The sequence below is a fragment of the Schistocerca piceifrons genome, chromosome 5 (assembly GCF_021461385.2).
Source record: "Schistocerca piceifrons isolate TAMUIC-IGC-003096 chromosome 5, iqSchPice1.1, whole genome shotgun sequence".
Taxonomy (NCBI): domain Eukaryota; kingdom Metazoa; phylum Arthropoda; class Insecta; order Orthoptera; family Acrididae; genus Schistocerca; species Schistocerca piceifrons.
In genome coordinates this window covers 360265507-360277829 of record NC_060142.1, presented here as the reverse complement: position 1 = coordinate 360277829, position 12323 = coordinate 360265507, and the positions used below count along the sequence as shown (strand labels likewise).

Below are 12323 nucleotides of genomic sequence, written 5' to 3'. Positions count from 1 at the left end.
TGAAGGAACTTACACGAGACATTAAACAAAAATTGATAATTTAAATACAAATAGTGTAAACACAATCACTGAAACTGGTAAATTAACAATGAAATTTATAAAAATAATGTTCAAATAGGAATAGTAAATATTAACTCAATGAAACAAGAGTAAAAATATAACAGAAAGCTAGGAAAATGAGGAACATATGCAGAATTGCACCACAAAAAGAATAAACTGTATCAGTGACTAAATGAATTAAAGAAACAATTGTTAAATCATAGGAGCAAATTACATTCTGAAACTACTGAACACATTCTTAGATTATCACTCTCTCCAAACATATCACTTTTTGAAAATTACTTAGCTGAATAATGGGTTTCCCACAGCATATTATGCAAGGTAATGTGTTGTGGTTTTTGTGTTTCCATATTTTTGTCCAACCTCTGTAGTATTACCCCTGTAGTATTCCTGATGTGATACATCATATGGTATCTGACATCATTCAACAACATAAAGGATAAATCTAATAAGGAATATAGGAATTACGCTGAAAAATGTGGCTTTAGTGAAATAAAAAGCACTTTGGTTCCTTCTGTGATGTTAAGCAAGATGGTATTTAAATACATATTGTTCATTAATGACTACATTGCTTATATTTTAACAGGATAATTTGTCGTCAATGAATACAAATTTATCTGTGGTTTGTTCGTATGTTTATGTTTACAACATTTATCTGTAAAAATAGAAATTGAAAACTAAATGTTACCAATATAGTCATCTTTGGTTCCCTCTGGTGGTATAATGTACTCCACAGACTCGTCATGGTAAAAGTAAAAAATATCAAATGTTTCAAAGAGGAAATCTCCCATATATTCATCCATATAGGTTCGTACAATACGACGATCATAATCATCTATGACTCTTCCGCCATACATTACCTAATAATAGAAAGAAAAAAAAAACTGTAAGAAAGGATGTAAATTGATTTCAGGAAAATAGGTGAAGAAGTGTGAAACAATAAAATAATAATTATATTTATAAAATATGTAATGATAGGCAGGTTTAGGAATTCCCAGCAGATATTAACAGATTTTTTTCACTGCATTACTCTAAAATGAGAAGTAATTTTCATTTTCAGTTCCAGACATTTCCTCTCTGTTATCAAACAATGGAAAATCGAGGATGTAATGTAACAATATTATGAAAGGAAAGTTATTGCTACTCACCATATAGTGGAGATGCTGAGTTGCAGATAAGGCACAACAAAAAGACTGTCGCAAATAAGCTTTTGGCCAGCAAGGTTTTCATCATAAGGCTTCTGCTTGCCTTGCTGGCTGAAAGCTTATTTGTGACAGTCTTTTTGTTGTGCCTATCTGCGATTCAATATCTCCGCTACATGGTGAGTAGCAACATTCCTTTCATAATATTGTTACATTCCTCTCCATTATGATTTTTATTAAGGCATTTTATGTACTAATGATTATTCATGAACTGCAAAATGCTGTTAATTGTTCACTGTAGTCATATTTACAAAGCATGTATACAAGAATGACAATACATTGAAAGTAGTCTCAAATCATTTTAGAAAGGAAAGGAACATAGAACACAATTAGTAATTGAATGTAAAGAATATTAACATTAATTGATTTCAAGTTATTGTAATCAGAAACAACTTCAGAACCTCTGAATATAATAGAAACCAAGCTGAAAGGCCTGCTATAGACGTCTTCATTATTTGAAAGGAAATTGCTACTGCCCTATCAATGACCTCTGTGTGAGAGCAGAACACTGCATCTTACTTAACTGATGAAAACACCCAACCTTTATACAGTATCCTATATTTTCATGGAATTAATGGTACACTTAATGAAGTTCGTGAGTTAAAGCACTACTATATCTCCCCCTCATTAATTATGCATTTCACAGCATTTTCAACCTATATACAGTGTTCATATTGTCATTCAATGTGTATCTGTATGGCAAAGAGAAGCATAAGTGTATTCAATGTTATTATTAATGATAGGCATTACCAATAAAACCACATAATGATAGATAGTGCCACACATTACACCCACATACACTGCCTTGTCCACATGAATTTGAGGATTTTCAGGAGCCCAGAACACCAATTATGGATGTTCACAGTACCATTAAGTCTGAATTGTGCCTCATCAGAACATACTATTTTCCATGTATATTCCTCATCCTCATAAACCATGTGCTGAGACCAGTCTTAGCATTCAGTCTTTCAGTCTGGGTCATCCTTGTTCACTGTATGTAACAGTCTTGGAGTGTAAATATTGTGGATGAAGCAACAGGCATTTCCAACAAATCACAATGCTCTATTATTGTGAGGCTGGGGGACTACAATGACAATATTCAATTCCATTTTCTTGGTTTTCATGATATTAGCCAAGCTAGTATTGCTGCTGCCTTATTCACTGTGTTGGGTAGCATGTTCCAGAATTATCTATGAAGAAAAAACTGGTGGTCTGAACCTCTGATGGTGCCTCAGTCCTGGTAGAATAATCAAACGAATTGCAAGCTAAGGACTGTGAAACTGTCTACCAAGCTCTTTCTACTTACTGTTTTGCACATCTTTTAAATTTAGTTCTGAAGCAGAGTTGTTCTTGTGTAAAGCTGGTAAGGATATTTTTCTCCATGCTTCAGGGTATTCCTGGTTTCTTCCACCAGTCTTCAACTGTACAGAAATTAGGGAAAGTGAACAATGAAATGAGATGGAACTCCATGCCAGAATAATATCTGCCCTTCAAAAAAACCAGGGGTTAACTGAGGTTTGAAATGAAATACTTGACAATCCAGACTCTATCACAATGACTGTAAGAGAAACCTGTGGTTTCAAAATAACCTCCTAGACTTTGACTTTGTTTTTCTTCTCTCTGCTTTTCCAATCATATTTTTGAAGTCTGGACTGCTTTTCAGTACCCTTCAGAAAAAACAGTGATGTCAGTTTTGCAACAGTGCTGCCTCAGGATGCATGGCTTACATGAAAAAGTTAAGAGATGAAGGTAAACTGACTGGATTTTTAAATTCCAAAAAGTATTTGAGTAATTTGCAACCTGAAGCTTCCCTGAATAGAGCTGAAAGGATGGATGAATACATTTGCAACCCATTGATGTCAAAATAAAAATAAGTGTAGTTTGAGCTGAATGGTACTGCAACACAGCTGGAAACAAGAATTTCACATTGTGATAAACTTCTCTTCCTTAAAGTAGGTGACACTACTCAGTTCACGAATTACGCTCTGCATTTCCGTGAAGACATTGTGCACTCATTATTACAAAAATATGGTGTCCCCTTCAGTCCTTTGAAGATGTGTGTACAAATGGAGACTGTATTTTCTTCCCAACATTAAGAAACATTTCATTCTGCCGGTTTGGGAGATGTAATCTAAAGAATGAGTGAGAATGATATGGACTGAAATTCTTTCAGAAGATTTCAAATTATTTTGTGTAATTGCTACCATTTCTACAACAAAGGCCTCTGTTGAAAGGAACTGTTTTGTCTGGAAAGCATAAAAATGTTTTTGAGGATAAATATGGCCCAGGATCGCTTATCAGCTTTTCCTTGTATCTTGATTGAAAAACCAGTACTACGAACACATGAAATCCATGTGTGACACATGGTATCATGATGAAGAAATATCACTGGGTTACCGGTAACTTGCTTTACAAGTAACAATTCTCTAACACTAAATCTACTGGTTTGTTTGTAAATAAATTTCAATGTCATTATTATTAGTATTCCTTTCCTTTCTGAGACGTTATGTCTGGTTAAAAATGGAAAGTGACGCGGACCTTGATCAAGCATGACTTCCTTTTAACTGAATGGTATATGTTACATTGCATTTAGGAACTTTCGGGTGATTGAACATGTATGAATAATTACAGATTTCTGTAGTTGTATATATATGTTTGGATGTAGCTGTATTGTGTTGATGTACTGGTGGATATTGTGGTATGACTCCTGTAGTTGATAGTATAATTGGTATAATGTCAACTTTATCCTGATGCCACATGTCCTTGACTCCCTCAGCCAGTTGGATGTATTTTTCAATTTTTTCTCCTGTTTTCTTCTGTATATTTGTTGTATTGGGTATGGATATTTTGATTAGTTGTGTTAATTTCTTCTTTTTATTGGTGAGTATGATGTCAGGTTTGTTATGTGGTGTTGTTTTATCTGTTATAATGGTTCTGTTCCAGTATAATTTGTATTCATCATTCTCCAGTACATTTTGTGGTGCATATTTGTATGTGGGAACGTGTTGTTTTATTAGTTTATGTTGTATGGCAAGTTGTTGATCTATTATTTTTGCTACATTGTCATGTCTTCTGGTGTATTCTGTATTTGCTAGTATTGTACATCCGCTTGTGATGTGATCTACTGTTTCTATTTGTTGTTTGCAAAGTCTGCATTTATCAGTTGTGGTATTGGGATCTTCAGTAATATGCTTGCTGTAATATCTGGTGTTTATTGTTTGATCCTGTATTGCAATCATGAATCCTTCCGTCTCACTGTATATATTGCCTTTTCTTAGCCATGTGTTGGGTGCGTCTTGATCGATGTGTGGCTGTGTTAGATGATACAGGTGCTTGCAATGTAGTGTTTTCTTTTTCCAATTTACTTTCTTCATATCTGTTGATGTTATGTGATCTAAAGGGTTGTAGAAGTGGTTATGAAATTGCAATGGTGTAGCCGATGTATTTATATGAGTGACTGCTTTGTGTATTTTACTAGTTTATGCTCATTCTATAAAGAATTTTCTTAAATTGTCTACCTGTCCATAATGTAGATTTTTGATGTCGATAAATCCCCTTCCTCCTTCCTTTCTGCTTAACGTGAATCTTTCTGTTGCTGAATGTATGTGATGTATTCTATATTTGTGGCATTGTGATAGTGTAAGTGTATTGAGTGCTTCTAGGTCTGTGTTACTCCATTTCACTACTCCAAATGAGTAGGTCAATATTGGTATAGCATAAGTATTTATAGCTTTTGTCTTGTTTCTTGCTGTCAATTCTGTTTTCAGTATTTTTGGCAGCCTTTGTCTATATTTTTCTTTTAGTTCTTCTTTAATATTTGTATTATCTATTCCTATTTTTTGTCTGTATTCTAGATATTTGTAGGCATCTGTTTTTTTCCATCACTTCTATGCAGTTGCTGTGGTTATCCAATATGTAATCTTCATGTTTAGTGTGTTTTCCCTTGACTATTATATTTTTCTTACATTTGTCTGTTCCAAAAGCCATATTTATATCATTGCTGAATACTTCTGTTATCTTTAGTAATTGGTTGAGTTGTTGATTTGTTGCTGCCAGTAGTTTTAGATCATCCATGTATAGCAAATGTGCAATTTTGTGTTGGTATGCTCCAGTAATATTATATCCATAATTTGTATTATTTAGCATGTTGGATAGTGGGTTCAGAGCAAGGCAGAACCAGAAAGGACTTAATGAGTCTCCTTGGTATATTCCATGCTTAATCTGTATTGGCTGTGATGTGATATTATTTGAATTTGTTTGGATATTAAGTGTGGTTTTCCAATTTTTCATTACTATGTTTAGGAACTGTATCAATTTAGGATCTCCTTCATATATTTCCAATATTTGTAGTAACCATGAGTATCAAAAGCTTTTTGGTAACCAATGTATGCGTAGTGTAGTGACCTTTGTTTAGTTTTAGCTTGATATGTCACCTCTGCATCTATTATCAGTTGCTCTTTACATCCTCGTGCTCCTTTGCAGCAGCCTTTTTGTTCTTCATTTATAATTTTGTTCTGTGTTGTATGTGTCATTAATTTCTGTTATTATTATTATTATTATTATTATTATTTTCATTACGAGTAGTAGTGGTGGCAGCAGATGTGGTCATCATCATCTTGTAATAGTAGTAGTAGTAGTAGTAGTAGTAGTAGTAGTCATAGTAGTAATAGTTAGGAATGCGTACATAAAAAGTAAAGAAAAGGGATTTTCCATTATGTTTCCTAGCCTCCTCGGCACCCCAGATCAGGGAACTTACGAAATAGGACAAAAAGGAAAGACCTGCACATTTCTTTAAACTTTATACATGTGTGTTCTCCTGTCACCGCTTGGTGAGTAGGTTTGTTATGTACCCATGTACATTATACTTTCAAAAATTGGTTATTTATGTTGATACATCACTATACCATTTTGTCAGTCATATAAAAATATCCTTGTATGTGTACTGTGAAACTATTTGTAAATTGTATCTGGCATGTGTTTCTTGAAGTTTTCCCAGCAGATTAAATATTCCCTCATATTTTTGGAGTACATCCTTGGTATATTAACTCTTGTACTGATATTTCCACTGATAACCTTTGAGCTGTTCTCAAGGCGGGTCATTTGCAAGATTTTTAAAGCCCTTAACAGCCTGGAGCAAACATGTATGTACCAGGGCTACCCTACAGGAACCCTCACAAGTGTTTACAACTTCAAAAACACATCAAAGGGATGGTACCCTGACACTATGTCCAGCAGCTTCCTTCCTGCTGTCAGTGTTTCATCAGTCATCAGCAACAACAATGCCATTATTGGTGAAGCAAAGAACACCTCTTGTAGGAAATCAGAACACAGGGCCAAGTGTGTCAGTCAGCTTTGAATATGTCAGTGGACTGTACTTGCATGGACGCCACAGACATGTGAGCAGACAACATGGATGAACTGCACACAGACATAGCATATATTCAGCTTTCCTACCCTCTACAGAAAGTCTCTCATTAACTGTCAAAATCAATAACATTCCCATCTCCTTGCAGATAGATATGGAGTCCGCCAATTACAACTGTGAATCATATTATGGCATTTGGTTGCCTCACCACCAACCTTTTGATACCCCAATGCACAATTCACAGCCTGCTTACAGTATCGGTCATACTGTGTTATGGTCAGGAAGTTAGTTGTGGATGACCTGAGAGCTGTCAGTCAATTAGGCATGGAAATTTTAATGCACCTGAGTTATAAATTCACAACTGTGCAACTCAAGTTGACTCCCTGGGTACAAACTTGTACCTCAAAGTTTTTTTTTTGTTTTTTTTTTTTTACAAAATTCACCTCCATATTTTCAATATGCTCTTTGGATGTTCAAGACTTTTGAAGCCCATGTAGCCCTCCTCCCATAAACAATGCTGAAGTACACTGAAGAGCCACAGAAACTGGTACACCTGCCTAATATCATGTAGAGCCCCAGCAAGCACGCAGAAGTGCCGCAACAGAATGTGCCGTGGACTCAATTAAAGTCTGAAGTAGTGCTGGAGGGAACTGACACCATGAATCCTTCACGGCTGTCCATAAATCTGTAAGAGTATGAGGGGGTGGAGATCTCTTCTGAACAGCACGTTTGGAAGGCATCCCAGATGTGCTCAATAATGTTCATGTCTGGGGAGTTTGGTGGCCAGCGGAAATGTTTAAATTCAGAAGAATGTTTCTGGAGCCACTCTAGCTATTCTGGACATGTGGGGTGTCACATTGCCCTGCTGGAATTGCCCAAGTCTGTCGGAATGCACAATTGACATGAATGGATGCAGGTGATCAGACAGGATGGTTACGTATGTGTCATCTGTCAGAGTCATATCTACATGTATCAGGGGTCCCATATTGCTCCACCTGCACAGGCTCCACCGGCTGGAGTGGCCGTGCGGTTCTAGGTGCTTCAGTTTGGAACCACGTGACCGCTACAGTCGCAGGTTCGAATCCTGCCTCGGGCATGGATGTGTGTGATGTCCTTAGGTTAGTTAGGTTTAAGTAGTTCTAAGTTCTAGGGGACTGATGACCTCAGATGTTAAGTCCCATAGTGCTCAGAGCCATTTGAACCATTTTTTGCACAAGCTCCATACCATTACAGAGGCTCCACTAGCTTCAACAGTCACCTGATGACTTGCAGGGTCTAGGGATTCATGAGGTTGTCTCCATACCTGTACACGTCTATCTCCTTGATACAATTTGAAATGAGACTTGTCTGACCAGGAAACATGTTTCAGCCATCAAATGTCAAATGTCAGTGTTGACAGGCCCAGGCAAGATGTAAAGCTTCGTGTCATGCAGTCATCAAGGGTACACAAGTGGTCCTTCGAATGTTTTGTGCATTGACACTTGTTGATGGCCCCAAACTGAAACCTGCAGCTATCTGCAGAACGGTTGCACTTCTGTCATGTTGAATTATTCTCTTCAGTCATCATTGGTCCTATTCTCATAGGATCTTTTTCCATCCACAGCGATTCTGGAAATTTGATGTTTTACCAGATTCCTGATATTCATAGTACATTCATGAAATGGTCATACGGGAAAATCCCCACTTCATCACTACCTTACATGCTGTGTCCTATCACTCATGTGCCAACTATAACACCACATTCAAATGCACTTAAATCTTGGTAACTTGCCATTGTGCCAGTAATAACCAATCTAACAACTGTGCCAGACATGTACTGTCTTATATATGCATTGAAGACTGTAGTGCTGTATTCTGCCTGTTTACATGTCTCTTTATTTGAATGTGCATGCCTATACCACTTTCTTTGGCACTTCAGTGTATTTTAAGGGTAGAAATGTTCCTATTTTGCTCAGGGATAAGCTTCGGGATGAATTGTAGTGCCTACGAGATGAGGGCATCCTCACTTCAGTCCCAAAAAGCCAATGAGCCAAGCCCAATGTCATTGTTGGAAAAACAAATATTGCCTTACACCTTTGCAAAGAGTTCAGGATGACTATTAACACACAGTCAGGATGAATATCAAATACTTTAAGTAGAGGACATCGTGGCCCATCTAGTGTGTGGAGAAGTGTTTTCAAAAATTGACCTGAGGCATGCAAACCTCCAAATCCTGTCAGACAAAGAATCCCAATATATCCTAGTCATCAACTCTTCCTTCAGACTGTTCCAGTAAGATGGACTTCCCTTTAGTATAGCCAATATCTCAGCAATATTTCAATGATATCTGGAGAATCTCACTCATGAGGTACTGAAGGCAGTAAATTAGTCAGACAACATTCTTGTCACAGGCGTAGATGACCAGGACCTGCCCAGCAACTTGGACACTCTGTTCACATATTATCCATTAGGCAAATCTAAAATGTAACAAGGAAAAGTGTTGTTTCTTTGTTCATCAAGCTTAATATTTCAGATACATTTTCAGTGTTTCGCTCCCTGTATTTTACCCCTGCCACCTTTAGAATTTGAAAGAGAGTATTCCAATCAACATTGTCAAAAGCTTTCTCTAAGTCTACAAATGCTAGAAACGTAGGTTTGCCTTTCCTTAATCTTTCTTCTAAGATAAGTCGTTAAGGTCAGTATTGCCTCACGTGTTCCAATATTTCTACGGAATCCAAACTGATCTTCCCCGAGGTTGGCTTCTACCAGTTTTTCCATTCATCTGTAAAGAATTCATGCTAGTATTTTGCAGCTGTGACTTATTAAACTGATAGTTTGGTAATTTTCGCATCTGTCAACACCTGCTTTCTTTGGAATTGGAGTTATTATATTCTTCTTGAAGTCTGAGGGTATTTCACCTGTCTCATACATCTTGCTCACCAGATGGTAGAGTTTTGTCAGGACTGGCTCTCCCAAGGCCGTCAGTAGTTCTAATGGAATGATGTCTACTCCCAGGGCCTTGTTTCGACTCAGGTCTTTCAGTGCTCTGTCAAACTCTTCACGCAGTATCGTATCTCCCATTTCATCTTCATCTACATCCTCTTCCATTTCCATAATATTGTCCTCAAGTACATCGCCCTTGTATAGACCCTCTATATACTCCTTCCACCTTTCTGCTTTCCCTTCTTTGCTTAGCACTGGGTTTCCATCTGAGCTCTTGATATTCATGCAAGTGGTTCTCTTTTCTCCAAAGGTCTCTTTAATTTTCCTGTAGGCAGTATCTATCTTACCCCTAGTGAGATAAACCTCTACATCCTTACATCTGTCCTATAGCCATCCCTTCTTAGCCATTTTGCACTTTGCACTTCCTGTCGATCTCAGTTTTGAGACGTTTGTATTCCTTTTTGCCTGCTTCATGTACTGCATTTTTATATTTTCTCCTTTCATCAATTAAATTCAATATTTCTTCTGTTACCCAAGGATTTCTACTAGCCCTCGTCTTTTTACCTACTTGATTCTCTGCTGCCTTCACTACTTCATCCCTCAGAGCTACCCATTCTTCTTCTACTGTACTTCTTTCCCCCATTCTTGTCAATTTTTCCCTTATGCTCTCCCTGAAACTCTGTACAACCTCTGGTTTAGTCAGTTTATCCAGGTCCCATCTCCTTAAATTCCCACCTTTTTGCAATTTCTTCAGTTTTAATCTACAGTTCATAACCAATAGATTGTGGTTAGAGTCCACATCTGCCCCTGGAAATGTCTTACAATTTAAAACCTGGTTCCTAAATCTCTGTATTACATTATATAATCTATCTGAAACCTTCTAGTATCTCCAGGGTTCTTCCATGTATACAACGTTCTTTCATGATTCCTGAACCAAGTGTTAGCTATGATTAAGTTATGCTCTGTGCAAAACTCTACCAGTTGGCTTTCTCTTTCATTTCTTAGCCCCAATCCATATTCACCTACTATGTTTCCTTCTCTCCCTTTTCCTACTCTTGAATTCCAGTCACCCATGACTATTAAATTTTCGTCTCCCTTCACTACCTGAATAATTTCTTTTATCTCATTGTACATTTCATCAATTTCTTCATCATCTAGTTGGCATATAAACTTGTACTACTTTAGTAGGCATGGGCTTTGTGTCTATCTTGGCCACAATAATGCATTCACTATGCTGTTTGTAGTAGCTTACCTGCACTCCTATTTTTTTATTCATTATGAAACCTACTCCTGCATTACCCATATTTGATTTTGTATTTATTACTCTGTATTCACCTGACCGAAAGTCTTGTTCCTCCTGCCACCGAACTTCACTAATTCCCACTATGTCTAACTTTAACCTATCCTTTTCCCTTTTTAAATTTTCTAACCTACGAGCCCGATTAAGGGATCTGACATTCCACGCTCGGATCCGTAGAATGCCAGATTTCTTTTTCCTGATAATGATGTCCTCTTCATCCACAGTTCACAGTATATCACGTGAGAAAATGACAAGCTGAGTTTTGCACAAGTGATGGTTTCTAAAACTGTCCTGATTCATGGTCGTAAGCATACCAGTCTCAAGAAAATTTATTGTATTTGAACTGAGACTATGTTCAAGTATTCTGAAGCAAACCTATGTTAAGGATATTGGTTGGTAATTTTGTGAGTCCATTCTTTTATCCTTTTTTTATGTACTCCGTATTTCTAGATTTCTGTAAAGCATTTGACACAGTGCCCAACTGTAGACTATTACTGAAGGTATGAGCATATTGAATAGGTTCTCAGATTGTAAGTGGCTTGCAGACTTCTTCAATAATAGAATCCAATATGTTGCCCTTGGCAGTGAGTGTTCATCAGAGACAAGGGTATTGTCATGAGTGCCGCAGGGAAGTGCGACAGAACTGATATCATTTTCCATATACATACGCTGATCAGCCAGAACATTATAACCACTGACCTGCTATCAATATAAACTCATCCAGGGAATAGCAGCGTTACCTGGCGAGTAATGACTGCTAGTGAGACACACATTCGGTGCATGTAGTATCAGTGAGTGTGCTATCCATGTGTAGAATGAAGGAGGAGCATGACATATCTGAGATTGACTAAGGGCAGATTGTGATGGCCTGGAGGCTCAGTAAGAGAATTCTGGGAACTGCATGATTTGTCAGGTGTTGAAGGAGTGCTGTGGTGAGTACCTTCAACATGTAGTGAAACCAAGGTGAAACCACATTGAGGAATTGTGAGGTTGGCCACCCCTCATTACAAATGTCAAACATCATAGACTCAGCAGACTGGTAAAATAGGATAGTTGGCGAACTGTGGTGGAACTAACATCAGACTTTAATGTTGGGCAGACTACAAGTATGTCTGAACACACAGTGCACCAAACAATCCTAATGAAGGGCCTCTGCAGCCAATGACTGATGCATGTGTCAGTGTTAACACAACAACATCAGCAATTATGACTCAAATGGGCATGTGACCATTGGCACTGGATGTTGGTGCAGTGGCAGAGAATTTTATGGTATGATGAATCCTGATACCGTTTTCATCTTGCTGATGGAAGGGCATGCATCCATTGCCTTCCAGGCAAATAGCTCCTTAACACCTGTACTACAGGATGGAGACGAGCTGACAGCAGCTCTGTTATGCTCTGGGGAACATCTATGTGGGCATACATGGATCCAGTGCAACTCGTGCAAGGCACAATTATGGCCAAGGAGTATTGT

At 37.6% G+C, this 12323-nt stretch overlaps 1 protein-coding gene across 1 annotated transcript in view; it reads right to left on the bottom strand.

Annotated features, from left to right (window-relative positions):
- Positions 1-12323, bottom strand: part of LOC124798989 (dynein axonemal heavy chain 10) — a 1080466-nt gene that overhangs the window by 89507 nt on the left and 978636 nt on the right. The window contains exon 54 of the mRNA XM_047262526.1: positions 749-920. Coding sequence (XP_047118482.1) covers positions 749-920 — 172 coding nt within the window. The remainder of the gene's footprint in view (positions 1-748; positions 921-12323) is intronic.